The sequence below is a fragment of the Corvus kubaryi genome, unplaced genomic scaffold (genome assembly GCF_017639235.1).
Source record: "Corvus kubaryi isolate FWS band 111438036 unplaced genomic scaffold, C.kubaryi_AGA036_p1.0 74, whole genome shotgun sequence".
Lineage (NCBI taxonomy): Eukaryota > Metazoa > Chordata > Aves > Passeriformes > Corvidae > Corvus > Corvus kubaryi.
Genome location: NW_024582061.1, coordinates 16,609,333 through 16,623,303, shown reverse-complemented (window position 1 = coordinate 16,623,303; position 13,971 = coordinate 16,609,333). Strand labels below are relative to the sequence as shown.

The following is a 13,971-nucleotide window of genomic DNA, read 5'->3' as shown; positions in this document are numbered from 1 at the left end:
TACTTTAAATTTGGTAAGAACAATGTTTTATCCTACAGGGGCAGAAGCTATGGCTAGGGACCTTCATGGAATTTCAACCCTTCAAAAGAACACTGCAGTAGTTCATAACAACGTCTCTCATTCTCACCAACCCAACCAGACAACTTCAGGATATACCACTGCAGCCTTTTTATAGTTTTCAGCAACACCATGAAAGAGTAAGATTGGCTCTTTTGTGCCATTATAGCAGTGATGTTTACATGTGGCCCTGACATTAGCAGGCTGCTGAAAACAAAGACTGGCCTGTAAACCAGCTTCTTGATTTCACTTAGTTTTTGCACGGCAGAACTAAGCCGGGGGAGGGGGGAGCCATTCTGCTGTAAAAGTGGACACAGTGGTAAATTTTAATGAAGACTGGGCCACATTCAGACATGCACATTCAAAGATGAAAGACAATGATCATAAATTCTTACTGAATATTAGGAAATTTTCTTCGCTGTGAAGGTGAATAATATTGCCACAGACTGTCCAGAAAAGCTCTACAACAAACCTGAGAAGCCTGATACAACTTAGAAGTTAAGTCTAACCTTCAAATCTGGCCCCCCTTTGAGCATGGTATTAGATGAGATGACTTTCAGAGTCTGTAATTCCTGTTAGGCCAATTTAGCTACTACTTTCTTTTAACTGTAGTTAAAAGAAACACAAATCCAGGAAGACATTGAACATTCCTGCTGAAATGTTGAAGAAAAATAAGATACTATTACCAAATTTTAAACAATTTTGTGATGCTCAGTGGTTCCAATCTCATCCTGGCATTACTGCAATTTTGGAGGGTCTCATTAAAAACACTTGCCTCAGAACCTGTACATTAAACTATCAAGCCAGGGAAAAGCTATTCAGTAGGTGTAATCGATGACACTTTCTAAATTACAGAAATGATCTTGTTTTGATATCTTTCTTACAATATGAATCACTTCCAGCTGTATGAATTGTCAAGAGAGTTGAAGACTTTTCTCTCCCATTACTATAAAACAGGTGGGGAATAGCCAGCTGAGTTACTTCAAACAGCAGTAGCAGCTTGGCTTACCTTCCTACTAAACTGGAGTAGGAACTTGGCTCACTTTTTGTCTGAATAGCTACCATTAAACAGACCTCTCCATGTGTCAGTCAGGAAGAGTAAAACATTTCCATTTATCTCATAAAAAGGAGTCGTTTTTCATTACCCAATCCCTTTCACTCATAGATTAGGGTGCATTCACTTCTGATTGTGACAGCAGGTGGTAATTTATTAGCACAGGCAGAGTTGCTAATTAATGCTGCTAGAGCTAGGAGCAGAACCTCAATTTAAGGACTTCAGCAGAATTCTTTTTCCTGCCCCTGTCCCTGCTCTGTGCTCATCAACAGAAGTTTGACTGTTTTGGAAAGATGTTTCTGGGTCACATTTGCCTCTTAATCTTTGCTCCAGTAGTAACAAAGTAAAAGCCCTATTGCAACTGATAAGGGCGCAATAAACTGCTGCCATGTAAAATGCAAGTATTTTGTGTGGGGAGGTAATATTTACTCCTTAAGCATGCCAGTTCAGGTCAACCTCTTCATAACGGATGAAAATATGAGAGAACACCTCTAACAAAATGTTCACCTGTAATTAAGCATCATGACACAGATCGAAGGAAGGAAGGAAGGAGGTTTCTTACCAAAGGTATTAGCCACAACAAAATAACCTGACCAAGTGTAACACACAGAGAGCTAAGAAGGGAGAAGGTTACAGAGTACATAAAAACTAAGAAGTAACAATTTATCAAGAAGTCCATCAGCCCTCAGCCAGAGTAGGAGCACGGTCTGAGATGGCCATTATCAGCTTCAGTAGTCCAAGCAGGCTCACTTCTTCTGAAGTGCAGTTTTTAGCGTAAGTCACTTTGCTGCTGCACAACCATGACAGCTTTGTGACACATGCACTGCACATAAACTGCAGCTCTTTCACAGGACTTGAGATGACTTGTACTAAGGATTCTGAATGGGTAACTTCCTCATAATTAGCTTTAATCAAAATACATTATATCCATGTTGTAAATGATCAGTTGAAGATTTCTGAAGCCCTTGTATACAGTTTAAGCAGTTAATTCCTCCCCATAAAGCTGACAGGTATCAGAAGACAGCAGTTCTCAGGTATCACCTACAGTTCAATTAAAAATCTTAAAATGCTGTAACTTTAGTACGGTAAGTCTGTCCAAAAGAACTATTCAGTTTAGCAGAAGAAAGACTCACAACAATGCAGCAGGGTTGTTTTCTGTTGCTGGGTTTGTTTGGGTTTTTTGTGTGTGTTTGTTTAATGCTAGAATGCACTCTTAAAATGCCAAGTTTTTATCCCTGAGTCAAACTGGGGAAATAATCTGTTTCATGAGGTGCCAGAAATCATCCATGGATGCTGGCTCCTTGTATTCAATTTTGAAGCTATACTTTAGCAAAGGAAATTTCACCTGAAACTGGGGCTAAGGTAAAAACTATTGCATCCATTGAAAGTCTCTCAGAAGCATCTTTTTATTTCTGTTCCTACATTGTCCATTAAAGCTTTGAGTCCATTGAAATGCAGAAAGAAATTTGCAGGGCTTTCCTGGGAGGTTAACACAGGCAGACTGCTCTGGAACTCTGGTGCAAGTTAGCTCCTTCGCTGAAACCGTATCTTCTGAACACTTCCTCAACAATCTCAGTGCAGAGTTACCCAGATCTGGCTGTCTAACGAAAGGCCATTAAATTACAATGGCCAACTGTCCTGAAAAGTAAATTAGAAGCAGTCAAAGAGAAAACATCCCATCTGCATAGCTGTAGAGGCAGTAAATTCTATGAAGTCTAATGACAGCTGCAAAGGGAAGGAAGCATCTTCAGTGATGCAGCTATTTCTGTAGAGAACATCTGACTCTACACTCAAACTTAGAATCTACCTTTCACTAACAAGCTCCAATTTTATTTCAAACCAACTAGAAGGACAACAGTAGACATGGGTACACCAAATCACAGGATCACTGCAGATGGAAGGGATCTCTGAGATATCAATCCCACCCCTCTGCTCAAAGCATTGTTAACTAGAGCAGGCTGAAGCAGATTTGGGGCTGTGCCCAGCTAAGTTTTAAGTATCTTAAAGGGCAATGAAAGCACAACTTTTCCGGGTAACCTCTTCCAAAGGTCTGACCATGCTTAATAGTAAAAAAAGAAAATTATTGTCCCTTGTGTTTGAGTGGAGTTTTCTGTATTTCAGTTTATGCCAATGGCTTCTTGCTTCTCCACCAGGCACCATTGTGAATAATTCGGCTCAGTCTTCTTTAGTCCCTTCATCAGGTATCTATACACATGGATAAGAACATCCTCCCTCAAGTTTTCTCATCTCAAGGCTAAACAGTCACAGCTTTCTCTGTTTCTCCCCTGTCAGATGCTCCAGAGTTCCTCTCTGTGCTCCTTCACAAAGCCCAGTCCAGTATGTTTATGCCCAGCTAATCCCCACTGCAAGTAATACTACAAAGAGGTAATTTCCAATTTTTTTTTCCTTGTCTTATAACAAGAGGTAAACTCTGTCAAGGCAGATGATTTTGTTAGTTAGCTGAAAATTTGATACTGTGGGTAGAATAAGATTCAAGGGATTGATTTAAATTTAAGAGCAATACCCACATTGAGTTTTGCTGGCATTATGCTACAAGTTGCATAAAACAACTGCCTTCAACTCTTCGTTGCATTACTAAAATTGCACCTTTAGACTTCAATCAAAATAATATTAAGAATGATACTTCTACAGCAGGATCTGTATGACAAGGTTCCAGATGTCACCTGAACACAAATCTATTAGTTAAAAAGTAAAAATGCTGCCTATCACTAATCTCATATTCTTTAATAACCAAAGTTTTCGAGAAGAGAGATAATGTTGTAAGCCACTTGAAAAGCTCTAATTAAAAATCAGATCAACTATAAAGTAATTCTAGTTTCCACTTGCACCTAAAACAAGACACCTAACAAACACAAGGCTATGACAAATCCAGTACAATATCCCTCATATTACTCACTACAATAATGTATTTCATTAAATTACTATATATATAAAGAAACAGTTCAGGAAAGCAGAAATCTAATTCCTACTTTTTACTTCTGCACTGATTTTTCTTCTGAAAGTTTCTACTTCAACAACCTTTGTATCTCTTGGTACCACAGTAAGTTGCGCAGTCTGAATAGATAGAAATAACAACAATTACTTTGAGAAGTTTGGCTCATGTCCATGATGGAAAGAATGTGCATGTTCAGCATCAGAACTTCGCTGACCTCAACTTGCCTACCTCAGAAATGGTTTCTCACTGTCACAGATGCAGTGGACTTACAGTTGTCAGCTTGTCTAGGAGGCAAAGTAGACCTTCACCCCAAGTCACATCACAGCCCTTCTGCAACAAGTACAGTGCAGATCAATGAGAACTTCTCATGAGGAAACATCCAATTAGGCTTAGGAAAAAAAGAGTTCTGTTATCTAGATTTTCCAAAGACCACCTTCTTGCTTGCTCCAAGTGGCAGGAAAAGAAAAAAAATTGATTACGATATCAAAATTGAATTACCATTGCATTAACTAGTGAGAAGAATAGGGAATACAACCATCACTGAAATACTTCTATGACAAGGCCCTGTTCTTCCTACCCGAACAAAAACCCAGGGAAAAAAATCCAACCAGTACTGGATTTCAGATTGAAATCATATGAAAAAGCCTTTCCTAATGGAAATGGAAGTTATTTTCTTCTCTGATCAAGCTGCTTTCCCTAAAGCTCTGTGTACCAGCATCTTATATTGTTCATCCTCAAATGAGTGTTTTGTTTATAATTTCTGATCCTTTATTAAAATGCATCCTAAAGAAATAAGGCTCATATTTAAAAGAGGACAAATCTGCCATATGCACACCAAAAGGAAGGCCCTGCTTCTTTCATACTTCACATTATTCAGTGAAGAGCAGCTGTATAAAAACTTCATGTACAAACTCACTACGTCACTGCCAAGCTTCCAGAACGATTATCCCTTTTACAACAATTTCTGATTAATGTTTTGAAATTGCAATGCATATTTCTATGCTTTTACATTTAAGGCACATCAACATCCTGCCTCTCTTTCTTTTCAGCCACCATCCACTATTATATATATATATACACATATGGATATTTAAGGAACCAAAAGGGTGAGCACCAAGCAACCAACCAATACTCCCAGGACATTTAAATGAGAGTGCTTCACACCATTTACTATGATAAGGCCCTTTTTAAATAAATGCGTGACTCACTGTTTGTTTTCTTCACCAGGAGGTGGAGTCTTGCCATGCCCCTCCATTACAAAATCCTCATGTTCCATCTGCAAAGGCAAGCATTGCAGGTCAGAAATCGGTGGAGCAAAACGCACATCACCTAAAGTGGCCCTTTTCATATGCAGCAACTCAAAGCAGCCACTTTATCACAGTGGCTGGTCCAGAACAGATCATGTAGTTTCTTAGCAACATATGTACATCTCCAACCCCATTGCTATGGTATCATTCCATAGCACAGATTTCAGAAAAATCTTGCAAGGGAAAAAGAATGGTTTAATGGCTATAGCAGAATACTATTAGTCAAGGTACATAGGTTCTAAGTTCTGCTCTGTTAAGGACTTCCCTTGTCATACTAAGTATTATTTCTACCACTTCTTCCTTACCGATAAAGCAGGAATTTAAAAAAAGGCTTATCAGTATCTCTGGAAAAAAATTAAAATTTTAGAAGAAACTTATTAAGCACAGAAAGAAATGGCTGCAAAAGCAGAGTACTTCTTGTGAAAAATAACTTTTCTTTGAAAAAAGACTTTCACCGCACACACAGCTTAGTTAGCAGGGTAAAAAAGAGGCCTAAGGAAACCTCAAATAGATGCTGTTCCAATGACAACATAAGGTAGGCATTTCCTTTGGCTCTCTTGTTAGAAGATTCCAAGGGCAGTAAGGAAGTTTTATGTTTAATTGTTTGCTTTTAAAATACCAGTTTTAGCATATATTTTCAGTAATTCTTTTTGAGAGAAAAAAGAATTACACTATATTTGCTCATTCATTAATTATGTGCTCTTCATTTAATCACTTAATTCAGCCAGAAGTTCTCACATAGGTAGCAAAATATTCTTTTCTTTATATCAAAATTCAACACATGCAATTAGTATTTTATATAAACATCCAGACACAGTTAGCAATGCTCTACTTCACATGAAGCCAGCAAACAGGTCACACTGCAATACTCAATAAAACATACAACAAAGAACTGAATCATAATCACACACAAATCCATGATCCACTACATTAAACTGGAAAGAGGAGAGAAGCACTATTCAGTCAGTTAAGATAACACAGCTTAGTCAGTCTTCCAAGGGGCAAAAAACCCCCAAACCAAACCAAAATCCATCAGCCACTTCCCCTTGTGCCCCTACCCTCCCCCCAAAAGAGTCAAGTTTTCTCATTTGTACATTAATACTGCTGTCAGGTCAAAATACTTTCAAAACCCCAAAATCTGCATATTGACATCTAACAAGGATACAAGAAATTATGTTATCTGACTGCACAGGCACAGCCCTAAGCAAAACCACAAACGAACCGACAAAGTGGTGAACTGTAAGGTGCTAATGACATCCACAAGACAGACAGTCAATCAAACACGTGTAAGTTCACATTTGTAAACATGTACCCACATGGCTCCCAGTCCAAACAGTGTTTTCATGTAAAAGCAATGTTTGAAAACAAGAAAATTTCTATTTACAGTTACTTAATAAATTTGGACTTTTATCCATGTATTCACACCATATCAGACACACTGAAATCTATTTGTACTTCAGTTCCTACCTGATTCACAAGAGCTCTAACAGCTGGACTCACACCTGTCTAGCTGAAGAGAAAGATACCCATTCCACTAATTCTGTTGTTGAAAATGCTAAAACACTGATGTGTCAGTGGGTAAAACAGCTACAGATTTGTGGCCACATTGCAAAACAGCATGGTTCTGTGAGTGAGAGTAAGTGTTTAAGAATTACTCTTACACAGGAGGTATTTTAGCCTGTTGCTGGTATGAGACAAGTACAATTCACAGGAATGGTTAGCAAGGGAACAGTTTGTGGCCAGTACTGGGAAGATGAAATGCAGCCTTTGGGAGTAAAGATGCACTGCATACAGCATATATAGTGCTAAACTAACAAGATTCCCATATAAAACAGAAATTTGATGTAATGAAGCTGTAGAAAAGGAGGTACCATTAAAAAAAAAAAAAAAGAAAAAAGGATGTGTAAAAGGCAATGATTTAAAAACCAACAAAAACGTAGGAATGGGAAATTACTATATTAGATGATAATCAAGATCTGAATGAGAACTGGAACATCTTGTAAACTACCACTAGAACAAGGCAATCACTGAAGTACTGCTGATAAAACTGTTGTTTTATTATGAATTTTATATGAAGAACACTAGTGACATCCCTGTTCCAGCATGCTTATCTGTCAAAGTTTCATTTCAAAGAAAAGTGGGCAAATAATGACAAATAACAAAGCACCTGAGCTAAGAACAAGATTGTCGGTCCAGGCACAATCTCTTTTAGAAGAACTAGAGAACCCCTCTGCTTTAAGAAATGTTAATCAGTTTGCTGTACTTCAGACAGTAGACAGAAGTATCTGAAATTACTAAAATTTGCATTATAAGAAACTGTAGAAGATACACTACAATGGCACAGGCACTGTGTCATTCACAAGAAGTTCACCAAAAAAAATTAATCACTGAGTGATGAAATATTCAGGAACACAGAAACTATTCAGTATACAAAATAAAGATCAATTGGTAGGGTTTCATTGATAAATAAAGCCAATAATAAAATGCATCAAGACACTAAAAAAAGTCACAGGAAGGTCAAGGAACTAATTACTAGTGAACTAGGAAAAAATCTTTTTAGAATGGATAAACAACTAGACTTGCAGGAAACATTTGGCTGGTCAGGCTCAGAGGATAAAATGTTGCATGCTGCCCGGAGGATGGTATCAAGTGAAGTGCTGCAGGACTCTGCCCTAGGACAAGTCCATTAAATATCTTTACCAATGACTTGCAGGGCCAGTAAGGTATATTCTGGTCAGAATTTTATTAACTGGGGTGAAGAGGATCAATCAACAAGTCTAAAGACAGGGCTGCCATTCAGACGGACCTAGACAGGCTGGAGGAATGGTCACTACACAAAACACTCGCACCTGAGAGGCCCTGGCAACAATACAGGCTGGTGACTGGCTGGGGAGCAGTTCTGTGGAAAAGGTCTTGGCATAAAGCAAGCTGATCGTGAGCCAGCAATGTGTCTTGTCAGGAAAGGTCAACAGCATCCCAGGCTTTATTAAGAGAGCCTTGCCAGCAGATGATTGCCACCTCTACTCAGTGGTTAGTATTCCAGACATGGTTTAATGCACCTCATCCTAGGCCCCCACAATACAAGAAGTACACCCAGAACATGGACACAGTAGCCAACAAGATGCTCAAGGAGCCAGAGCACTTGTCCTGTGAGTAAAGCAGAGGGAGCTGGGCTGATTTGGCCTGGAGAAGAGATGGCTTTGGGGAGACCTTAACAGCAAGTTACTGTCTGTACAAGGACGTCAGCAAGCAGTCAGGCTCACCACAGAGGTACCCTGTGACAGGACAAGAAGCAACGAGACTGTGTTCAAAAAAGAGACGTCCAGAATGGATACAAGATAATTATTTTCACCATGAAGACAGTCAAGGACTGGAACAGATAACCTAGCATAGTTTTGCAGTCTCCCTGCTTCAAGTTTTTCATGGCCTGACTAGATAAAATCTCTCACAACCTGGTCTGACCTCATAGGTGACCCTGCTTTAAGCAGGAAGTCAGACTAAAGGCCTTGGAAGGTCCCTTCGAACCTGAATTTCCCAGCAATCCTATGACCAGAAGAACAGATTCAGTTTAATATTGAGAGATCACATACATGACAAAAAACCCTACTGAATTCCCAACCCAGCAAGAACCTGCACTTCAGTCTAGAAAAGTATCTTAGAAAGTTGCATAATCAAAAAAACCCTCAAAAATAAAACAACCACCAAGAAAAACTAAGTTATGCTGAAGAAATAAATACTGAAAAGTCTGCAGCAGATCTATAGTATGCCCTCTTTTAAAATACTGTCTATGAGTAGAGACAATGAAGACTCAAACCCCCTCCACAACACTCCAAAAACATAAGCGCTCAAAGAACGGTGTAGGCAGAGGGGAGATTTCACATAAACAAAACACAACATTTGGCCTGCAAATCTCCTTCAATGCAAGACAACACAGCACTAAGGCATATACAAAAAAAAAGCAGTTTGACAGTACTGTAACAAACATCACCCCTTTGCTATTGCAATATAAATAAAACCCAATTTGCTCTCAAAGAAAACACCTGTAAGATACACAGAGAAAATGTACTATTAAGCAGACAAAAAACTAGCTGTTGAACAAACAAATTGCAACACTGAATTTCACAAGCCTTTGTGGGTTTTATGGTTTATATATGCTTTAGGTATGAAGATTTGTCTGTGTATTAGAGGATTAAAAACAATAGCAGTATAAGCTTTTTTGTTTCTGGCAACGACATTACTTTTACAAAGTGAAAGGAGAAGTTATATATAAGATCACTCAACAAGCCTGACACAGTGCAGCAATTTCTGCATTCCTCTTTTTGCAGAACCTTGACTCCAACTTTCTTTCGTTTGCCTGCATACGCTAAACAATTTCACGATCAGTGATCTCTATTTTTCACCTGGAAATCTGCAGGTTTTAAAATTTTTGCTAGAAAGTGATACACAGCTTATTTGTCTAAAACATCCAGAATAAGCTCATAAAGTAATATCCATTTCCATCTTTCTGCAACACTTAGAAGTCACTTTATTGGGTAATTCATCTTAATTCAAAGAGATATATCTGACAAAGAGCCTTCTGAAAAAAATTAATGAGCAAGTAAAATTCCAGTAAAATTCCAAAGGTATTGCTTACATTTTATAAAATTTGTTCTTAGGCCCAGCTACCTATTAATTAAAGATTAAAAAAATACTTAAAAATTAAAATGTTTAGGTCTTATTTTCCCAATGACAATAATAACATCATACCACAGAAAGAATGAGAATGTGGTATTTTAAGTTTTTGATTAAGTGACTATCTGGGGATGAACTGAAGAGAGGAACAGCATGTAAGAGCCACAGTTAGCTGAAAATACTCTTCTTTTCCTCCACCCACAGTTCTTATACAATTCCTATGCACATTTCTTCCCCACAAGTCTCTCAGTTTCCCTTCATTCTGTCATCACCCTATCCTGCTCAGCACTCTTCAAGTCTTTTTTTTTTAAAAAAACCTGGAGCCCAGAGTCCTTGCTAAGTTCCAGCCATCCACAGCATCCAGCAGCCTCACCCGATCTGGCTAACTGCGGCGTTCAGAAAAGGCGCCGCTTTCTTAGCCTTGAGTCTCTCTTGACTCACAGCGTACACAGGAAATGCAGTTGTCCTCAATACGTAGCAAAAGAATGGAAGGTGGAGCTAAGAGAGAACTCCTGGATCTGTTGTATTCCTCCCAAGGAAAGAAGAAAAGGTGGAATGGCAGAGGATCCGAAACACTTGAGCTTCTCTTTAAGCGGACTGCAGAGGGAGCCATTGACTCCAAGAGCAGGAATCAAGGGAAGCACACTGCACACCTGTTTCTCCTGGCAAGCAATGGAGAAAGCTTCAAGATTCTGGCAGCTGGAAGCAGGAACCAGAAATAGACCCTGAAACAGCAGGGGAGGAATTCAATAGAAAACTTTTTTTTTAAAAAGGAACTGCAAGTTTTTGAACTCTGTATTTTATTATTTTAAGGCCTTTTTCTCTAAAAATCCAGGCACCTGTGAATACCCAAATTTCAACAAAAATTAATATATTGAGTGTTCTAAATAGTAAAAGACAATTTGTTTTATCTAAGTTAAGTAAAGCTATTCAGTATTAGACACTCAGTACTTAACTTTTAGAAAATGAAATTTATCGTGAGCTTAAACATAATCAACTGTTATATTTTTTGGTCCAGAAGTGCAGCACCTGTTACTACAGTTTCATACTACTCTTTCTAAAAATATCTTCAATGAGATCCTAATGGATTTGATTAATGAGCAAACCTTATATCCTAGATAAAGTCGGCAACGCTCTGAAGGGTCAGAAAGTTTCAAGGGCAAAAGCCTCATCTTTCCTGAATCCCGATGTCAGAAAGCACATTTTCCTAACAAGATTCAACTACTGCATTAGCTATCCTAGCCCACCAAAGACGAACTGAGCTTAAGAGAAACCAAGCATTTTCTCAGGAAAGAAGATAGACATTTGGGAGAAATCCTTTACTTATTATAAAAAAAGCTATTAATTTTAAACAGTCTTTTTGTCTTCACCAGCATAAAGAAATGTACTAATGCAACTTCATCAGAGTTTCCTTTTCCTACTCATTCCATAGCTCCTTTTCAAAGCTGTTTTTTTCTATTTTATTTAAAAATAAAAAGCAACCCCCCAAACAAACAAAACAACAACTAAAAACCTCCAACAAACCCCCCAAACCAACAACAAAAAAAACCCCAAACAAAAAACAACAACAACAACAAAACCACCCAAAAACAAACAAACAAACAAAAGGACTTCAACCAGCCAGGAGATGAAGACTCTGAAGATTTTTCACTCACTAGCATCTCAAGCAGACACAACACCAAAACCTTATCTGGTGTATGACTAGATACTCTGGTGAGGACCAGCCAAAAATCAAATGCTGCTTTAAGTGAAGTGATGATTTTAACACAGCCTATGGAAGGCCCAGCTTAAGACTGATAACTCTGATGTTCTGTCACAACTACTCCTTAAATACCCAATGCCCCTCCCAAATCATCATCAGCAACAGTGCTACTGTAAACAGACCATCAGCACTTATTTTGTCTCACTGATAGTTGTTTTAAGGAGAGTTGCACAACCCAGTCCTCGAAATCCAAGAAATTAGTCACTAGTCACTACTGCTAACAGTGGTGGAAGCTGTGTTATAAAAAATGAAACCTCAGAGACCATTTGAGGTCTAACAGAAATGTAATCACTACTGCAAATGAAAGGAAAGCTGAGTCACCTCTCTGCCTGGCTTCATTACAAGCACTTTGGACAAACTGCACTGGGGAAGATTTTACTCACTAGAAACAGATTAATTAAATTTTTTATTTAATTTCTTTTAATAAAAATGCAATTTAGCTGCTAACACTTTAATAACTTTTTTAGGAATAAATTAGTGTTGAGCTGGCATTTCAAAATATGCATAGAATAGCACAAATTGTTTAGCAAAATTGCCCCCAAAATTTACTAGTTAGATTGAATCTTCATTCCAGTACACAAATGAAAGCATTAAAAAACCCTTAGAATCAGAGATTTAAACTTAAAAGAAAAAAAAAAAAAAAAGAAAAAACAGCTCCTAAAATGAGAAAGCACTGAGTATTTCTCTGAATCACACAGAGGAAAGTCTTAAAGACAAGGTATGCATGAAATATTGGGCTGAATTTTCAATCTCTTTCAGGACTTTGTTGTATTGTACAGCATTGTGATGCAACTAAATTTTCACTCGAACCTATTTCTACCTTTTCTTCTCTCTCAATTTTGCCGAAGCATAGTCTTGATACAAAAAAACCACCGCCAAAATACACAAACCATCTCCTAGCCCACTCAGTATTTTCTTGAAGCTTCTCAGCAGCATCTAGATGAAGCATTTCAATGTTATTACCATCACATGGTCCTGACTAGTTTTCTGTTAGCTACAAGAGAAGTGAAAACTAACTAACATAATCCCCCTGCTAAATCACACTTCATATTCAGCGCTCCCTGCTAATCATTTCGAATGCTAACACACTTAGACCACACGTAATTACCTTCGAAAGTAATTAATCTGCTACTGGTGTTTGTTATACGCAGCTTAATGGTGCTTTACCACCTGGCTCACTGAAACATTACATTAAGTAGAGGAAATGCCACATGTTAACATACACCATCATTAAAACGTTCATCATCCTTGTAGAACAGCAGGACAGATTATCAATGGGAACTCATTCATTAACCTATGGAAATCAGAATATGTAATTTATGCTACACCTAAACAAGCACAAAAGCTGCAGCAGTGGTTAAGGACCAGAAGTTTTGCTTTTAGTTTCAGCTGTCACCAATTAGTCATAACCAACTGCAGAAATAACCTATGGCTCACTTTCTATGTAATATTTAAAATGTTTGTTAACTAATATTCTCTGAAATACCCAGCAGCTTAACATTAATTCCCTGCTAAGCTTAAACAGTTTTATGAATATCATGAAAACAACAGCCACATTTTGGAAATGCTAAAAGGGTTGGGATTGCAGCCACATTTCATATTGTACAGATAAGAAAGTTTACTTAATTAAAATTTATTATTCTTTTCATATATTACTGAGCTGCAAAGTATTTAAAATACAATAGCTTGTGTGTGTGTGTGTGTATGTATATATATATATATATATATATATAAAATAACTAACCTAAATATTGCTCTGGAAGCAATTTAAACCACCTAGTTGTTTGCAGCAAGATACAGTTTTACCTCACATCAACCACCGAAGATATTAAAGTCACTCAAGTCATGGTATGACAGGATATCCAGAAATACCATCTGAACACTTCAACTCTGAAGCTGCCAAGGCAGCTTTGAGTAATAATTCAACCATCGCAGACACAAAAAATGAATAAAGCGTTCTGAATTTAAGCAGAAGTGCTTTCCTTTTCCTGCACCACTGACGATGACCCATTTTTTTAGTGTGTTCCATCCAAACATTCCATCCATTTTGTAGTGTGTTCTGCACATACATAGTATGGATGGATCCCAGGAAAATCTGGATTTAGTAAAATGCAAAAAATTCCCATATTTAATTTAATTAACTTTTTGTATTATTCTTCAGCTA

The 13,971-nt window shown here is 37.8% G+C and overlaps 1 protein-coding gene across 9 annotated transcripts in view; it reads right to left on the bottom strand.

The window, feature by feature from the left end:
• Positions 1 to 13,971, bottom strand: part of TNRC6B (trinucleotide repeat containing adaptor 6B) — a 135,838-nt gene that overhangs the window by 94,950 nt on the left and 26,917 nt on the right. For 7 of the 9 annotated variants that reach the window (XM_042050599.1, XM_042050602.1, XM_042050592.1 and 4 more), the window contains one exon: positions 5,276 to 5,343. The exons of the other annotated variants lie outside the window; for them this stretch is intronic. In XM_042050599.1, coding sequence (XP_041906533.1) covers positions 5,276 to 5,343 — 68 coding nt within the window. The remainder of the gene's footprint in view (positions 1 to 5,275; positions 5,344 to 13,971) is intronic. 9 annotated transcript variants of the gene reach the window in all.